Raw genomic sequence first — 17,390 nt, forward strand, 5'->3', positions numbered from 1 at the left:
GATGCCTTGGGGCTCTACGGTGCCAGGCCTAGTGCGGGATAAAAGACAGCCCTTTTAATAAATTTACAGCAACACCAGAGTTATTCTTTTTATGAACCAATCATCATCATATGACCTTTGCTGGTCTGTGAACAAAGTTCAAACTTCTTGGCATAACATATGAAACCATTTATGAATCATTTTCAAAGTCCCATTCTACCATACATACACCTTAGCCTGGTTCCGGACTGAAGCTGTCTCTTCAGCTTCATGTGTGAACTTTGGAGGTTACCCCCACCCTTTGTACATGATCCCTGTGCTAAAATCACCTTTCTTTCTACTCTCCCCTTAAGAAATTATTAGTATCAACACCTCCTTTTATGAACTAAATTTTGTTTTCCTCCAGAATTCACATATGTAACAAGGAAATATCTGCTTATAAGCCAGGAAGTGAGCTGTCACCTAACATCAGATTCAGACGTTCCAGTCTTTAAAACAGTAAAAACTAAATGTTTGTTATTTAAGCCAGTCCATCTTTTTACCTTTAGCTTCAGACATTTTCTACTTCCCTTCCTAAACTAATTTCTACCCCTTCTTGTGCTTCAGCCATCCCTCTGCTTCTACTATTAGATCATCATTACATCGTGGTACTTTCCAGTGTTTCTAATAAACATGGGATGGCAGGACATTTCCAAGGTCTGCTCTTGGGAATCACTGGTGTTAACCTAAACAAAGCATGGTTCAGGGAGTACAAAAGGGTCTGTTATAAACTGCTTGCTGAATGAAACCTGGGCTTGTTTCTTTTAAAGAAGACTTTAGAAGACATCAAAATGCCTATTAGAAAATTGTTCACATAGTTCAGCTAGATAACCAAGAGACAAGTCACACAAAGAGGAACCTTGGCTTACAGGGCAGGACAAATGCCACCAAGGCTGGACTTGGGAATAGCACAACAAAAGAGTGACTGCATATGTGGTGGTTTGAATAAAAATGGCTCCCATAGGCTCATAGATTTCAGTGCTTGGTTGTTAGGAACTGGAGCTTATTAATAGAGATTAGAAGGCATGACCCTGTTAGAGTTGGCGTTAAAGGAAGTATGCCATTGGGGGTAGATGAGGTTTCAAAAGCTCAAGCCAGGCCTAGCCAGTCTGTCTGTCTGTCTGTCTGTTTCTATCTATCTATCTATCTATCTATCTATCTATCCATCCATCTATACACATGTCTATCTCTATCTCTTTTTTCCTGTTGCCCGTAGATTGAGATGGAGAACTCTCAGTTCCTCACTAACACCATGTGAGCCCATATGCAGCTGTGCTTCCCAGCATGCTGACAATGAACTAAACCTTTGACCCTATAAGCCTGTCCCAATTAAAGGCTTTTCTCTGCAAGATTTGCTGTGCTTATGGTATCTCATCACAGAATAGAACAATGAAAAAGACAACTTACTTAAAGCATTATAAGATCTATCTATCTATCTATCTATCTATCCATCCATCCATCCATCTATCTATCTATCTATCCATCCATCCATCTATCTATCTATCATGACACAGTTGTGTGGTTCTCAAGTATGAATCTCATAGACAGCAACAGTGTCAAGTCACAATGTCAAAAGGATATGTCCCTGGCCGTACAGTATTGCCACTAATTTACTTTAAAAGTTTTAGATAGACAAGAGCCAGGCAAGTCCTGTGGGCAAAATTCTACTTTCTACCAGCTTTTATAAGTAATTTTTACTTTGCTTTGAATGCTGGGGATTGAAAGCACATTCTACCACTGAGCCAAAACCCAGCTGATATTTGCTAAATAAATTTTATTAGAGCACAATCATACTTATTCACTTGAGTATTCCTCTATGACTATTTTACAATTCAAAGATAAAACTGAAAAACTGAAACAGAAATTCTATGGCCTGTCAGTCAAAAGTATTTAAGATATGACCATTAGTGTACAGCCATCTGGTCTACATCTGATACAAATGTACATGTGGATTTCAAAACAATTCAGTGTAAGCCTCTTGCTTTAATAAAAAAATACTGATTTGGAGTCAGTATTTTAACACATGGAATCACGTCAGAGGATTTCTGGCCCTTTTTGAATAAAGAATAAAAATCTAGTGGGTCCTGCAATCTGTGCCCTTAGGAATGGTATCCTAGGCCTGACTCCTCAAAAACCTGGCTGAGTCCTGATCCTGATGCCTCTTGGGGTCTTAGTCTATCTAGTTAGCCAAATCCTGGTGCTAGAATGTTGTTTCACATGCTCATGATGACTGCCTTTAATGAAGCTTCAATAAAAGGACAGCACAGAGGCTCCGCTGAACTTAAAGTATAATAGCATGACTCCACACTTCTGGAACAAGAACCATAGAAGTAGGAGAAGCCAGGAGGAAGAGACTGTATTCAACACTTATAAGTAACTATGGGAGACTCTTCACTTTCCTCTGGATCTGATTGGCTTAAGTCAGTTCCCAGGAGCTTGCTAAGAAGACAGTAATAGTTGTCTCTATCTCCAGAAGGCACCCATCCTCACTGGAGAGCTCCAACACTGAGCACCCACCTTGTACCATGATCACACACAACCCAAATCCCTCCCTTTCCATGAATAAAAGTAGAAAGCTCGAAGGGAAAAGGACATGGTACGGAGTGTGGGAGGTTGGCACTATGACATATATGAAAACTTTGGGAAAACTTCAGATGGTACAAGGGGGATGAAGTAATGAATGAATGAATGAATGAATGAATGAATGAAATAGAGATAGAACAGAATCTGCAAATCATAACAAGAGGGTAAATTTATGTAACATAGTATTAGTCTATTCCAGGGTACATGGTTAAAATCATGGTAGTGGAATAATATAAATGTAACATTTTCAACATTTAATGAATCATTATCAAATATGGAAAAATTAATCCCATAGTCATGTTTTAAGTTCTAGAGCTATTTCAAAACTGGAAGTCTATCACCATGGTGACAATGCTTGGAATCAAGGACCTAAACTGTATGTAGCTCAGCTGATTTTGAGCATGTAGGGAAGGCATTATGTCTTCCATATCAAACTATGCCCTTTAAGTGCAAGGAGTGAGCCAACGTCTACTTACCAACTTAGAAATTTCTTTTGTAGGCTTTGGAGTGGATATGTTGACCTCTCGCTCTGACACCCCAAATTCAGGTTGAAAAGATGATGATCCAAAAACTTGTATGAGATAGGAGTCAAAATCTTCACAAATTTTTTTAGACAGCTTTTGCTTCAGAGTATCTTTTATTAAAAAAAAAGCAGAAAAGGAAGTTAGTGGAAGCAGTGAAACTTTATTCAATACCTCCTTAAGGAGACCTGCCCTATCCTTAAAATAAGCTACCTCCCATTATTGAAAAAACATTGCCAAGTTAACCATAGTATGTAGCATTTTTATATTACCTGTAAAAAGATTATTTAATAATATACAATAGCATAGTACCAGCACACTGCATTACTCTGTAAAAAGAGATAGCCTCCTCTACTATATGAAATAGGCCATAGATCTGGTTTTAGGTCTAACAGTAGGTCAGTTTATCCAAAATTATATTCATCATTGTTGTAACAAATTAAAAACTCTCTTAAGTTGATAAAGCCTTAATAATTCAATTGTTAAAATATAACCATTTCTCAAGTGTGTGACACTTCTAATCATTCTGATCATTCACATGAACAGCCCAATGAAACCAAGTATAGCAGATAACCTACCCATTAGCCAGCAGAACTCTGAGACAATGGAGCCCCAGATTAGCAAAGGTTCTGAGTTTGGTAAGTTACCCTGTGGCTGGCAGTGTTGATCACTGGTGTAGGAAGGGCCTAAGGTGGTGAGGTAGTATGCAGCTACACAAGGCTTCATTCTCAGATTGGTAGACAAGAAAGGATTAAATCTGGGCCCTGCCAAAATAAGTCATTCTCCACCCAAGGATTGTAATATATTTTTACTGTGAAACTCTACTGCCCTAGATGAAATGCAGATGAATCAGTATATTAGTCAGGCTCATTAGTAAATACCAATTAATATGAAAAGATATTTAGTATAAAAATGCCCACTAGGTTAGCATAGTGACGTACTTGCAAAGATTATTCTTTAAGATAAATTGCTAGCATAAAGTAAGCAACTAGAACATGACCTCTGATCCTGCTGCTTTCATTTCTCATTGCTTTAGACTTCCTAACTTTTTCAAGTGTTTTCTTTCAACTTTAGGGCTTGTTATTTGATGCTACACCCTCTGTTCTAGTTAAAAAACTTTTGAATGGCGATAACATTCTAAGTCCCTTTCTTTCCCTTCATTCCTATCATACTCCAGTCAAACTCCACAGCCAGCTGAGCTGAACCAACTCAGGATTGTACCCTCTGCACTCAGTGACACCACACTTGGTTTTCAACCTTCCGTAGTTTATAGGTTATAAAGCAATGTTGACAGGATCATCTTCACCTCCCTGACTACAGATGCTGTGACCCTGCAAAGAACAACATATATTCCTTCCACCGGGGCAGACAACCTTACCTTGCAGGGTAAAGAAGTCATCAAACTGATACACGTGTTCTGAGTCAGTAGCAATGAGATTCATTTCTTTGTGAAAAATTTCGAAGTTGGGGTCATCCTTCTTTACCACCCCAATCACAAATATTTCCACTTTGGAGTCATTGGCATCCTTCACCACATCTGCCAGTTTCCTTTTATCTCGGGAATCTGTCTGTCCATCAGTGATCACCAAGGCTACCTTCTTTACCCCTGGCCTTGCCTCTTTGAACATGTCATTGGCTGCTTGAAGAGCAGTGGCTGTGTAGGTCCCTTCCCCCAGATACTGCATGTTGTCCACCACCAGCTTGAAATCATCCTTGCTGGAGAACTGCTTCAGGCTAGCTACCTTCTCCACCTTGTGGCTATAGTTGATTATTCCTATGCGGGCTGTGCCAAGGTCCAAGGCCACCCGGTCAGCCAGAGTCTTCACAAAATTTTGGATGATCTGAAAGTTCTCTGGTCCCACACTTTCCGAACTGTCTATCACAAACACCAACTCCAGTGGAGTCTCTTTGCATTTGGGCCCACAACCTAAAAGATGAATGTAGAAATAGAAACACTGAAGAAATGAAAATAAACCTTTACAGGTTAATACCATATCCATAGAACATTGGCAAGCAGGTTGGGAATGAACCAAAGACCCCAGCTGTGGGCTTCCTTTCTTGTGGTGTTCCTTAAATGGGAACAGTGTATACCTCTCTCCTCTCTGGATACTATGCTTCACTCTTTTAAAAACTAGTATGTATTTAGGGGGAGTTTTTTTTATAAAAATTTCCTCCAAATTGAACCAGTCCAACTTAGAGGAAAGTTCCTTAAAATGAAGGTCTAAAAGGAGAAAATCAACAACTCACAAGTGTCAGAAAGTCACTGAAGTTTACTAGATTCATCTAGGAGGAGAAAGGGATGCTGAAGAGAAAAGCAGCTCTAGTTTTGTTTTGTTTTGCTTTGCTTTGCTTTGTCTTACTTTGTTTTGTTTTTGGCAGGCACCCCATGCTAGGCTTCTCTTTTGGTAATGCTGATGCCTTAGAGTCATTTATGTTCCTGTTAGTGGCCCCTCCCATATACTCCTGAGAGTCACCCCAATAAACTCATTTGTTCAACAAGTTGGAGTTTGATAACATTGTTACTTTGATTTGTCATGGGTTCTCTATCTGACGTAAATAGATATTTGTTTATATCTCCCCACTAATAATATTACACAAGTAAAGGGTGAAATTACAGTTTAGCAGATAATAAACACTTGTATGCCTATTTTTTATATTAAAATATAAAATCCTCAGTGGGTATCCCTGGGAGGCCTGCCTTTTTCTGAAGGGAGTCAGAAGAGGAGTGGATCTTGGGAAGAAGGAGTTGAGGGAGTAACAGGGAGGAGTAAAGGGATGGAAAACTGGTTTGAGATGCATTAAAAATAAAACAAATATAAACACATAACAAATATATATACTTTTTACTTTTTAAAACTTAGCCTGCTCTATATAAGCCTCCTTGGTTCTCTCTCTCTCTCTCTCTCTCTCTCTCTCTCTCTCTCTCTCTCGGAGGTGACTACTGTCCTGAGCTTGTTTTCTTCATTCTACAGTTTGTATTTAATCTATAGCCCGATGCTGCTATTTTAACCTTCAGCCATATCTTTAAGTAAAACTGGAGAAGTGTTCACTGGTATGGCATATGGAAAAAGTGACAGGTTGAAAGAGTTAAATTGGCGGCAAGATTAGGGCCGGTGATTCTACATGAGAGCCACTGTTCTGGGTGGTGACTTCTTCATCCACCATGAGGATTATTACAACTTCCATGACTTCCATGCTCTCAAAGAGGCCAGCAGTCCCTCTGTACCATGAATCCTTTGACAAGAGGGCTTCCAGAAAATACTGGCCAATAAGCAACCATCCATAGATGGGGTGTCCAAAAATCTAATCCAGAAGCCGTGTCTAAATTGTCCTACTACCAGAGGTCTCAGGCTGGTTCTTAGGAAACAAAGTATTTCTGGGATTTGGCGCTATTCTTGCCTCTGTCCACTTCAAACAGGGAAGTCATCATTATCTTATCCATCTTCTGCCATTAGCGTTTGCCTTATTCCCTCTGTCTGCTAACTCTAAGTCTAAAGTGTCAGGCATGGAACACTTTAGATTTCCATGTGAAACAAGGCAAACCCCTGAATGCCTTCCTGCCTGTGAGATTGAGCACAGTTGTAGAAATCACATTCAAAACTCACTTCAGAAAGAAATCCGGGCTTAGAAGACAGCCTGTGGCTAGTCTCCAGGTACCTGTGGCTCCTGCAGCCAAATCTCCATTGTGCCAGTTCTCTTCCCAGACTCAGGTAAGTCACTGACTACAGATGAGCACAGTGGGTATACAATGCCCTGCTAACCACACTCTTGAGCCCCCCCCACTGTGCAGACACTCTTGAAGAAAGAGGAAAAAATCATCTATTAAGGTACCTACAGCCTCCCTCAATGTCACCTCTCCATTCTCCACTGATTTCTCAGCTAAGACTCTCTCATTTCCACACCAACAACAAATGATCCTGAATGATCCTCATTAGCTCAGCACCACAGCACACAGTGGGGCTGCTATAATATAGGGCACTTTGCTTTCTTGATAATTAAATCTTACCACATATTTCAATGATAAGTTTGATAATTTCTTCTTTCTGGGGGAAAAAGAAAAATGTATTAGAATTAAGTTTATAACTGTAGCATGTTTCCTGTAATCAGGAGCAATTTGTCCTGTAACTGTCACTGGACCATTTGATTCGCTCCTTCACTGGAGAAAATTAAACAAATAGCAGGAAAGTTGAAAGTTGGATATAACATGCCATACACCAAATGGGGCTGAGTAGTGAAACGTAATAGCTCTAACTTGGGGATCTTTTTGCAACTCCAGTGTACATCAGCTGTGGGCCCTGGGCTATCAGAGGACATAACAGTTTCCGAGTCTTAGAGTAATGATGCAGATTACATGAGGTGAGCGTGCACAGGTCTGAGCCTACCACGTACTGTCTCTGCAAGGATGCTGTAAATCAGCAAAATGATTTAGTCTGTGCTAGCCACTAAAATGATTTTGTCTGTGCTAGCCGCTAAAGCAGACGGCAAGGCCTAGAGTCCCCAGTCTTCATTCTTGTTCTGTTCTAACCCTCACTTCTTGAAGCCCCCTCCTTGGCTTCCTGCTATCCTTTTTCATTCTTTATGACGTGTCCTCGTGCTTCTAAAAGCCCCTTCCAGTTCTATTGCCCGTCTGATCTATCAGATGAGCCCAGAACAGGCTTCCCAAAGTCAGTCTACTAATGCTACAATGTTGCTTGTTGCTTGCTTACAAGTGATTAGACAGCTGACAGAGGCCAGATTATGTATTTGCTAAAAACACGGAGCTGAAAACGGTGATTACAGAAACCATAGATCGCAGTGGGTGAGAACAACAGAGTCAACCAAAGAAGAAAAACCTAACAGATGCAAAGTGAAACTTCAAAGAACAATTCGATAATGACAGAGTTGGGGGAGAGACAATATATGTAACTGGAGACACAGCTTAGTTAACAGCAGCATTAATGGAGACTATTGAGGTCTAACAACATATTTCAACAACAACAGATGTTATTACAACTGTTTTATTACAAATTAAGTAAAAGCAATGACTCTTCCCAATGTGATGCCCGACTGCACTAATCAATTTATATCAGAGGAAGTTGTCAACAATGATTTCTCTTCTTCGGTCACTGCCATTTTTTTTCTACATTCAGAGTTGATAAATCTAAAACTAGAGTATATGCTGAAAGAGGAAATGTATGTATTTATGTTAAATATACCTAGAAAGGAGACATGTACATAGTTCCTCTAGTTTATTAGAAGCACGTTCTAAGTAGCCCAGGCTAGCTTGGAGTCTATAGTCTTCCTCCTGGGTTATACCACCACATGCAGCTTCTGTTTAACTTGTCACTTTTGGAAGAATACATACATCAAGCTTTATAATTATATTTTTCACATGCTATCATAATTTGTTTTTCATATTATTAATTATCCCAAAAAGCTTCATCAAAGGCATGGTCACCTTTAAGATTCTTTGTTGAGCAGTACAAAGCTATGTTTTAGAGAAGTTGGAAGAATTGATACCTCCAATAGTTGAATAGAAAGAAACTCATTTTATGTAAGACACAGTATTGGTAATTATCTCCACACAATCATACTCTAGACGGTGAACAAATGGGGTTGAGAAGTAGCTAAGGGATGGCGGTGGGGAAAGAGGGATTTTAAGTGGAAGCAAAATATTCATCACGTGATAGATAAACTTCTTGTATCACTTTCTTCTGACTTCAGGGACATATAGTCTCATCTTTTCCACAGCATTCCATTTCATAGTGCATATCTGTAATTCTGGCCATAGTAAATAACCAAGGGATGTTGGTGAAATGAATGTGAAAGTGACAAACTGAAAGAAAATAGTTCTACCCCACCCCCATGTTGGAACAGCAAGGCAGGAACTAAACCTTCCATTGATTCATCTCTGCTACCCCTAGCAGGGAGCGGCCATCCTTGGGGATCTGATTGGTAGGAAGGGACAAGAGAAAGAAGCTGTGGTTGTGACCAGGCAGATTCACTCCCCTTCCAGGTTTTCCTGCCACTGTACATACGATTGGCAGGTAATAACTGAGGGAAAGAAAACAAAAAACAAAAAAACCCCAAAAAACTAAAGGTCTCCTTTTCTAATCTCCAGGGGTGAAGTGATTTCAAATTAGAAAGGCAGAGTTTGAATTTGCTAGAAACTTCCTACCCATTAGAATTTTAAAAATCATCTTTTTTAAAAAAAATTGCGAATGAAAACTGTAGAAAACCATTTGTAGAGATTCAGCAGATTGGCCAAACGCATCCATACGCATAATCCCAGCTTTGAGATAACTGCTTTCACAGCACTTCCTTAAGGAACTAACTTAAGGAAAAAAAAATCCCCCAGCCTGGTATCAGTGAGAAAGACACACAAAATAAAAACTCATTTGGTCTCTGCCACTTCTCTTAAGCAGATCAGTTCCTTGTTGCCAATAATAGCAACTTGATCATTTCTCAGAGAAGTCAAGAAGGAGCATCCCTACTTGTTGACATAAGACTGTGCATGACTTCCTAGTGCGGACACCCGCTCCCGGCCCCGCACCCGCACCCGCACCCCTGCTCTCCCTGCATCCAGATACAATTATCCCACACGTTTGCGCAAGTCAACACTGGCCTGACAGTAGGCACCAACCTCCCAAAACAGAACAACCAACCTCCCAAAAAAAGGTCATAATTCTAGAGCTACGACATGAATATAATAATTCGGCAGTTAAGGAGCCCTCAATTACCATTTAGGATAGATACTCACCGTGAGTCCCAGGTCTCCTTTCGGTCCTTGTAACCCCTACTTAGTGGAAGAAGAGTTAACAGTCAGGTTAGGCTGGATCCATCGAAAGGATAAAGCTAAAGTCGTAGTGAGGCTTGAACAATCACGTCTTGCCTGTTTTCCTGGAGATCCAGGCTCTCCGATGTCTCCCTTTTCGCCTTTCCTCCCCACATCGCCCCGTTCTCCATGTTCTCCCTGCACGATATGGTTAAAAGAGAACCGTAGACCATGAACATTACAGCCGATTAAGCTTTAGGGGAAAAGTAATCCTACAGTTTGAATTGTTGAAGCCAAAAGCCCTTTAAAGGCTTGGAATTCTGTTGACATAAAAACTAAGAGTGGGGAAAAGACATTTACACGTAAGAGGTATTGTGACACCTTCTGATCAGCTTGGTGCCTTCAGGAAACTCAGCCGTTGTATAATTTACCAGGTTCCTGAGGTTTCTGGTGTCTCCTACATATGTGTCCTAAGGATTTATTCTTTTATTGCCTGCCTTTGAAGGATGAGAGGAAATAGATTCCATCACAGGTAGGTTTCATAGTAAGGCAGAACAGGCAGGAAACATGAGGGCTCTGTCCAAATCAAGGTTAAGCCGTTGAGACCTTGACCCTAAGGATTTCCTTAAGGTCCTGATAAACTCACCTTCTGACCAGGGAGGCCGAGGCCCACTGTGCCCTTTGATCCTGGGAAACCTTGAGGTCCTTGTTCCCCCTACATGAGATATAAGGAAGAGGTGTTCTTATTAATTCCTCAGAATAACTCAGAATATTTAGAAACTCATTTGCAGGCTCCAAACTGCATTACAGAATTACCTAATTTCAAAGGATGATAATATAAATATAGCACACAGAGATAGGCTTCCTTGTTTGCTAGCATTCTTGTGGTATAGAAACCCCTCTCTTAACAGATCTGAAGCTAAGGGCACACTTGTTCACAAATAGCTAATATTCAATTTATCTTTGTATTTTCCTATATTTACAATATAATGTTAAAGTATAATATAATGCTAAATAATATATGCTAAAAGCCCACATTAATGATGGGGAGAAAAAATAAAACAACATCCCTTCAAGGCTAGGGACCTGTTATATAATTGACTATAATGTGTTAGTTTCATCTCTGATAATTTATAGCCATGGGCAAGACTCGATTTTGTTCCCCCACCCCCACTCTCTTACCAAAACCACACAAGGCATAAACAGTATCATGGTATAGAATATAGAATAGAAATAATCATAGCTAAACCACAAAGTCATAGTAACTATGCTGCTTGTTAGTTCCAAATCCTGACGTATTTCTGGATCAGTTAGTGATTTGTCTGTGGTAAAGAACAAAAGATACTGGACTCTCAGGACTACTTTATTTCCCTCTGCCGTGCTCTCAAAAGTATCATAACCATCCCCGAGAGAATCACCAGTGGGCACAGTAGAAGTTCTAACACCAGTCCCAATCTCAGACTAGCTTAAAGAGAATCTTGGGTGAAAGGAGAGGTCAAATATTCATTTTGCCTTGAGTCAGTCTCTCACAGCACCGTGTGACTGAACTCTAGTGGTTCCTTTGTACTTGAATACATTGCAAGCATAGAATCAAACACTCTTGGCTCCAAAATCCAATTTGCTTTATATAAGCAAGTTCCTAAGAATGGCCAAACTTTGAGAACTTGTTCCCCGAATGTCACTTTGGTGTCCTGGAGTCAAGTCTTCTGCTAGGACACACTGATCCCAGCAGGAAGGAGTGCTTGTGAAGCTCTGCAAACTCTGGCAAACCTAAGATGACTCACCCTTGGAGACTGGGATCCTCTTCCAGCTTTTCAGAAGTCATTGACAATCATTTCATTTAGTTTACAATCAAGAGCACATTCCCTTCTCACACTGGGAAGTCTGGAAACACTGGGAGACCAAGAACTCCGCATGGAAACTGGTACCAGCAAAATAACACATGTACTATGATAAAAAGTACGTAGCAACGTAGAGACCACAGACTGACCTTATACTTATCAGAAAATACCCTCTAGTGACAGTAGATCTCGCCCTCGTCTAGAGGTTAGAAAGCTCTGACTAGCTATAGATTAGGTGGCCAGCACACAGAGAGATGTTAGAGGACCCTAAGGAGACAACTGTCCGAGAGTCTACTAATCTTTGTTTTAATTGAAAAGGGGAAAAAACAATATATTAAATGTATAATCTGAGACACAGCATAAACTTGCTTCCTGTGATGTTTTCTGTCAATGAGGGCATCTTTATTCAATGAGATACTTGGTTAAAAGGTAGCTTTGGAATATTGCAGTGATGCCTCAGACCACTGGTGTCTGGGCCGAGAGGTTCCAGAAGGACCCCTGACTGGGTACATTGGAGACAAGAAGTTTGTGGAAGAATATTAAAAGGAAACCAGTGCTTAGCTTGGTCCGTATCCCAAAGGAAGATGGGTAGTAAAACACACTGCGCTACTAGGATGCGGTGGGGAATCATCACTGGGAAGTCTGCACTCAGAGGCACCTGGGAGGAGCGCCATACCTTCTCCATAATCATGCAGGGTGATTGTTTCTTAGGCAATATTTCCGATCTCTACAGCAGCTGTTACAAAAGATGTCCAATAAAGGTTTATGACTTAACTGCCTTTAAGAAATGACACACAGTTTCCCAACAAAGTGAAAAGCCATTTCCTATGGGAAATTCTTTGAGAAATCAATGATCACATCAGGGGTAGCTGGATGTCCAGGAGCCTATGCTGACATGCTTCCTAATGTGAGCATTCTATTTATAGTTGCTAATGAAGGGAGCTGTGTCTCTGCATGGTAAAGGATTCCCCCCCCCCATAGCCAGTAGTCTTCCTCTAAAACACACGAGGAGTTCCTAAAACTTTCAGAGTAGATCACCTGGCTACCAGCCTTTAGTAAGTAAGTCCATGCCTTAGTTCAGCAGAGGTGTATGTGGCCCATTAGACTTTCTTCTATGACTCAGTGAAGTAAGAAAGAAGGTCACCAGGTCACCTTAGACCAGAAAGAATGACTGTCTATTGGGAAATACGATTAAATACATATTTCAAAGCCAACTTTTCAATCAGTGGTAGAAATAGCTTTATGCTTCCAGATGATTGTTTTATAGAAAACAATTTATAAGAGTAATGCATAAACATCTGAATCGTTTAACTGTTTGCACTACTAATAAGAAAAGAAATAATTGTTATTTTTTTCTATATGTTTTCTCAGGCAAACATTTAGAAGAAACAAAGTAACCTCAAAGAGGCTCAAAAAAACTGTAAAATGGATCTCTGGCTTCTATTCAGATTATAGAAAAATGAAAAATAAATCATTCTTAAAACAACAACTACATAGAAAATATTTTCATTAGGAAGCATCCACCTACCCCTGATGTGATAATTGATTTCTCAAAGAGTTTCCCGTAGGAAATGGCTTTTCACTTTGTTGGGAAACTGTGTGTCATTTCTTAAAGGCAGTTAAGTCATAAACCTTTATTGGACATCTTTTGAAACACCTGCTGTAGAAATCGGAAATATTGCCTGAGAAACAATCACCCTGCATGACGGTTAAACAGGTATGACGCTCTTCCCAAACCCCTCTGCAGAAGTGAAGTCATGATTCTCTTTGACGTCTGCGTGGACCTGGTTATAGGATAACCATTCTGAACAGTGTGCTAGGAATCCCTGGATCCCTTAGAAGAGGCGGGACCTCAGCAAACCCTTCCCTGATGGGAATACCAGATGTTATGTATAATCTGGAAAATAGGAGTCAGATAACATCTGTCACTGATTTTGAATAGCCCATGTAGGCTCTTGTAAGATAATAGGACTCTGGGGCAACAGGCATAAGGGGAGATCACACTAGCACCACACTGCTATTCTGGGGCTTACCAGAACTCAAAAGAAAGACAGGCAAGCAGGAAGGTTGAGCAGGGAAGTCAGGTGCGAAGCTTCCTGTTGTGCAGGCCTGAGAGGGAAGCCATAGCCCTACTGCCTCTTTCTGCTCAGGTTGCTATAACGAAACACTGTGTGATGGCATGCTCACACGTACACGGAGCAATCTATTTCTTACTGTGCGGGAGGCTGAAAAGTTCAAGATCCAAACAGGGGAGGAGTCATTGTGTGGTGAGGACCATTTTCTGGTTCACAGATGGTATCGTTCTGCTGCCTCTTCACATGGTAGAAGGGACAAAGCAGCTCTCTGGGTCTATTCTGAGGACACTAGTTCATCTGTGAGAACCCTACCCCTCTTATTCACGTCTCCAAAGTCATGCCTCCCAATAACATCACCTTGAGAGTGAGGCTCTTGGAACAGGGACCAGGAGTGGACAGAAATGTGCAAACACTATCAACCAGGAAAAGACAAGGCACCCCCTATAGGGAAAATGTCATCTAAGGCAATGACAACCACCACCTTTACCTCTCTGCCATAGGTGACGGCTCATGGCAGTAGCAGAAAGGAAACAGACCAAACTTGGCGCAAGAACTCCTAGAAACAGGCATTAAAGCTGCCCTATTGCTTGAAACAAGGAATGCACTTTGAGCCCAGGCCAACAGGAGCCTCCTGCATATAGAACTGGTATGAATTTTATTGCATGTAAATAATTTTCCACTAAGAAAGGAAACGAAACCAAACCAAAACAAAACAACAAGAAAAACAACAAAACCCAGCAGGAAATGGTGGTACCTTTAATTGCAGCACTCAGGAGGCAGAGGCAGGGAGATCACTGTGAGTTTCAAGGTTTGACTGTTTTATGAACTGAGTCCCACAACAGGTTCCACAGAACCTGAAACCAAGAAAGCAAAAACCAAAACAAACAAAAACCTCAACAAATGAAATGAATGAAAAGGGCCTTTAAAACCTAGAAAGAATTGAGACTGGAGAGCTAGTTGAGTGGTTAAGAGCACTTGTAACTCTTGCAGGGGACCTGGGTTTAGTTCCCAGTACCCACACGGTAGCTCACAAATATCTGTAAATATTCCAGGTGTCCATGGTCCTCGGCTCTGCAGGCACCAGGTACACTCATGGTACACATACAGCAAAACATCCACAAACAAAATGTCTTATTAAAAAGACAATATTTTAATTGTGTATGTAGGTTAAATCATATAATATCAATGATAATACAATAATATAATGATAATTACCTGTTATTTATCATTATATTACATTGCATTAGAGAAGTGCTTGTTTGTAACAAAAGTACTGAAGTATTGAAGAGAAAAAGTAAAAATATTCTATCTTCAATATACCACAAGTGTCTCATGAAAACAACACGAGTATGTACATACCTATACACAAACATTGATTTTTAAAATTTAACGATATTAACATTTAACAACTATAGATAAAGGACCTGTAGAATTCTTTATACTACACTTGCAACTTGCTCAAAATAAGGAATAGAAATCAGTATATGAAATGGATGATCAGATGGATGAGTAAGTGAGAAAATAAACAAGCTCGCAAAGATGGCGTCTGTCCTTACTGGAGCAGCTGAACACTCAAGCACATTAGCTACCGAGAGTTTGAGAACTCACATGTTAAATAAACCCCAAAAGTTTCCAACATATAGATTTCATGTGAGGTGTTTCTCTCTCTCTCTCTCTCTCTCTCTCTCTCTCCCTCCCTCCCTCCCTCCCTCCCTCCCTCCCCCCTCCCCCCCCCTCTGTGTGTGTGTGTGTGTGTGTGTCCATGCTCACACACACATAAGTGTTCATGTGAGTACATGTGTCTGTGGAAGCCAGAGTGCCATTTCTCTGGTGTGCTATTCACTTTTTTTAAATCCAGGTCTCTCTTTGGCCTGGTGCTAGACAATCAGGTTAGGCTACCTGGTCAGCGAGTCCTGGGGAGCCTCCTGGCTCTGCCTCCTAGCACTGGGAATCATGCTTCCAAGACAAGCACTGTGTCCACTGATCCACCTCTCCAACCTGCAGTCTGAACTTCTTGAGGGCATTTCTGCTCTTTGGATTCAGGAGAGTTTGACCATGATTAAAACCCTTTGCTGTTCCTGCGATATATATTCCCATAACCTCCCATTCAACTTTTGAAACAAGCAATAACATTATCCCAGATAAACACAATCTGTTTATGCACCCAATATGGTTATCTACCACCAGATTAAGACTCTCACCTCACCTCTGCAAAAAATAAATGTTAAGAGATGTAGGGTATTTTAAGGAAGTCCTCAACTCCTACTTGCCTTTTTGTTTGAATTCTTGCCGTCCACGTTTTCTCTGTCACCTCATAGGTAAAAAACAATGTCCTTATTTATAAAACAGATTTTTATCTCTAGGAAGGGATATGAATGCCATATCCCTTAGTTACCTTTAAAGAAGGTAACTGAGAAGCCCATTATGAAAAGGAAAATGCATCAAGCTCTTCTGGAAGTTTGGCTCAGGGCTGCTGTCCCGCTGCAAAATGAAAGTTGAAAAAGAAAGAACCTGAACCCAGGCTCGGTTCAGTGAGAACAGGGACCATCTCCGATTTATTTTTATCTCTACTCCACCTTTGTCATTCTGCTATTGAGCTGTTCTCCCCCTGGGCATTTTCTGTCACTCACTAAAAATCAAGGGCTAAAATCAATGAGGCAAACCAGAGCCAGAAATTCTAGTTCAAACAAAACCTTCTCCTCTGACAAGAGGGTAGCCTTGTCTGAGAACCCTGGAGACATGGTTTACATAGGGAAGAAAAGTAAAGAGCCACCCCCCACCCCCACCCCCCACCCCTGCTAGCTTTCAGCTGAGGGCCAATGGTTACTTCCTAGCCTCAGAGCCCTGGCTATAAAGGGGTTGAGAAAAGAAATATTTACCTTTGTAAAGCTTTCTGTTTTTTTTTTCCCACTTTTTAGGCCATTGTAGAACCATACGAAAAAGTTCAAACTTCAATGGTCCCACAATATCCCCAATATTTTTTAATTTAAAGTATCATTCTTTCCTCTATTTCTTTTCTACTTTGCCTCCTGCTTTCTGATAACACGATTATTAATTAAAAACTTGGGGGAGGGCACCGTAAGTTTTGAAAGTAGGTAGTAAAAATTTTCTGGCCACTGGAATAAAGAAGCCACTATTGTACTATATGTTGATTCAGTGGGTGAACGGTACAGTTTATCAGACCAGTGAGCAGCCTGAATAGTCTTCCGGTGTTTGCCTGCAAGCCAGGAACCACTTTGTACTGCTCTCTGGGCACAGCTAGTTCACATGCAAAGGAAATCTTCCATTTTTATGGGCCTTGGTAGTATATACATTGTTCACGTCAATTGAAGGCAGTTGTCTAGGGGCTTCTAGAAAACCAGGTTGGTCTGCTACTTGGGCATTGATTTCCTGACCCTAACAATCTGCTGCTGCAAGTAGCCACTGCCATTTATTGCTTTCCTGTGATCAAAGAACAAACTTATGTCTCTGTATAACGTCTTAATAGTTCCAGGGGAAAACACATTGACGATAAAAGTTAGCTTTTAACAGTTCTCGCAAGCTACCATGAATTCTGTCTGATGTTGCAATATTTTTAACAGTAATTCTGTTTCCAAAA

The 17,390-nt window shown here is 40.6% G+C and overlaps 1 protein-coding gene across 1 annotated transcript in view; it reads right to left on the bottom strand.

Annotated features, from left to right (window-relative positions):
• Col28a1 (collagen type XXVIII alpha 1 chain) overlaps positions 1–17,390 on the bottom strand; it is a 165,096-nt gene that overhangs the window by 14,229 nt on the left and 133,477 nt on the right. The window contains 6 exon segments of the mRNA NM_001431719.1: positions 3,078–3,235; positions 4,501–5,049; positions 7,129–7,165; positions 9,862–9,897; positions 9,994–10,074; positions 10,523–10,591. Of these exon segments, the coding sequence (NP_001418648.1) occupies positions 3,078–3,235; positions 4,501–5,049; positions 7,129–7,165; positions 9,862–9,897; positions 9,994–10,074; positions 10,523–10,591 (930 nt within the window).

This window comes from Rattus norvegicus, chromosome 4 (genome assembly GCF_021556685.1).
Source record: "Rattus norvegicus strain SHRSP/BbbUtx chromosome 4, alternate assembly SHRSP_T2T, whole genome shotgun sequence".
Lineage (NCBI taxonomy): Eukaryota > Metazoa > Chordata > Mammalia > Rodentia > Muridae > Rattus > Rattus norvegicus.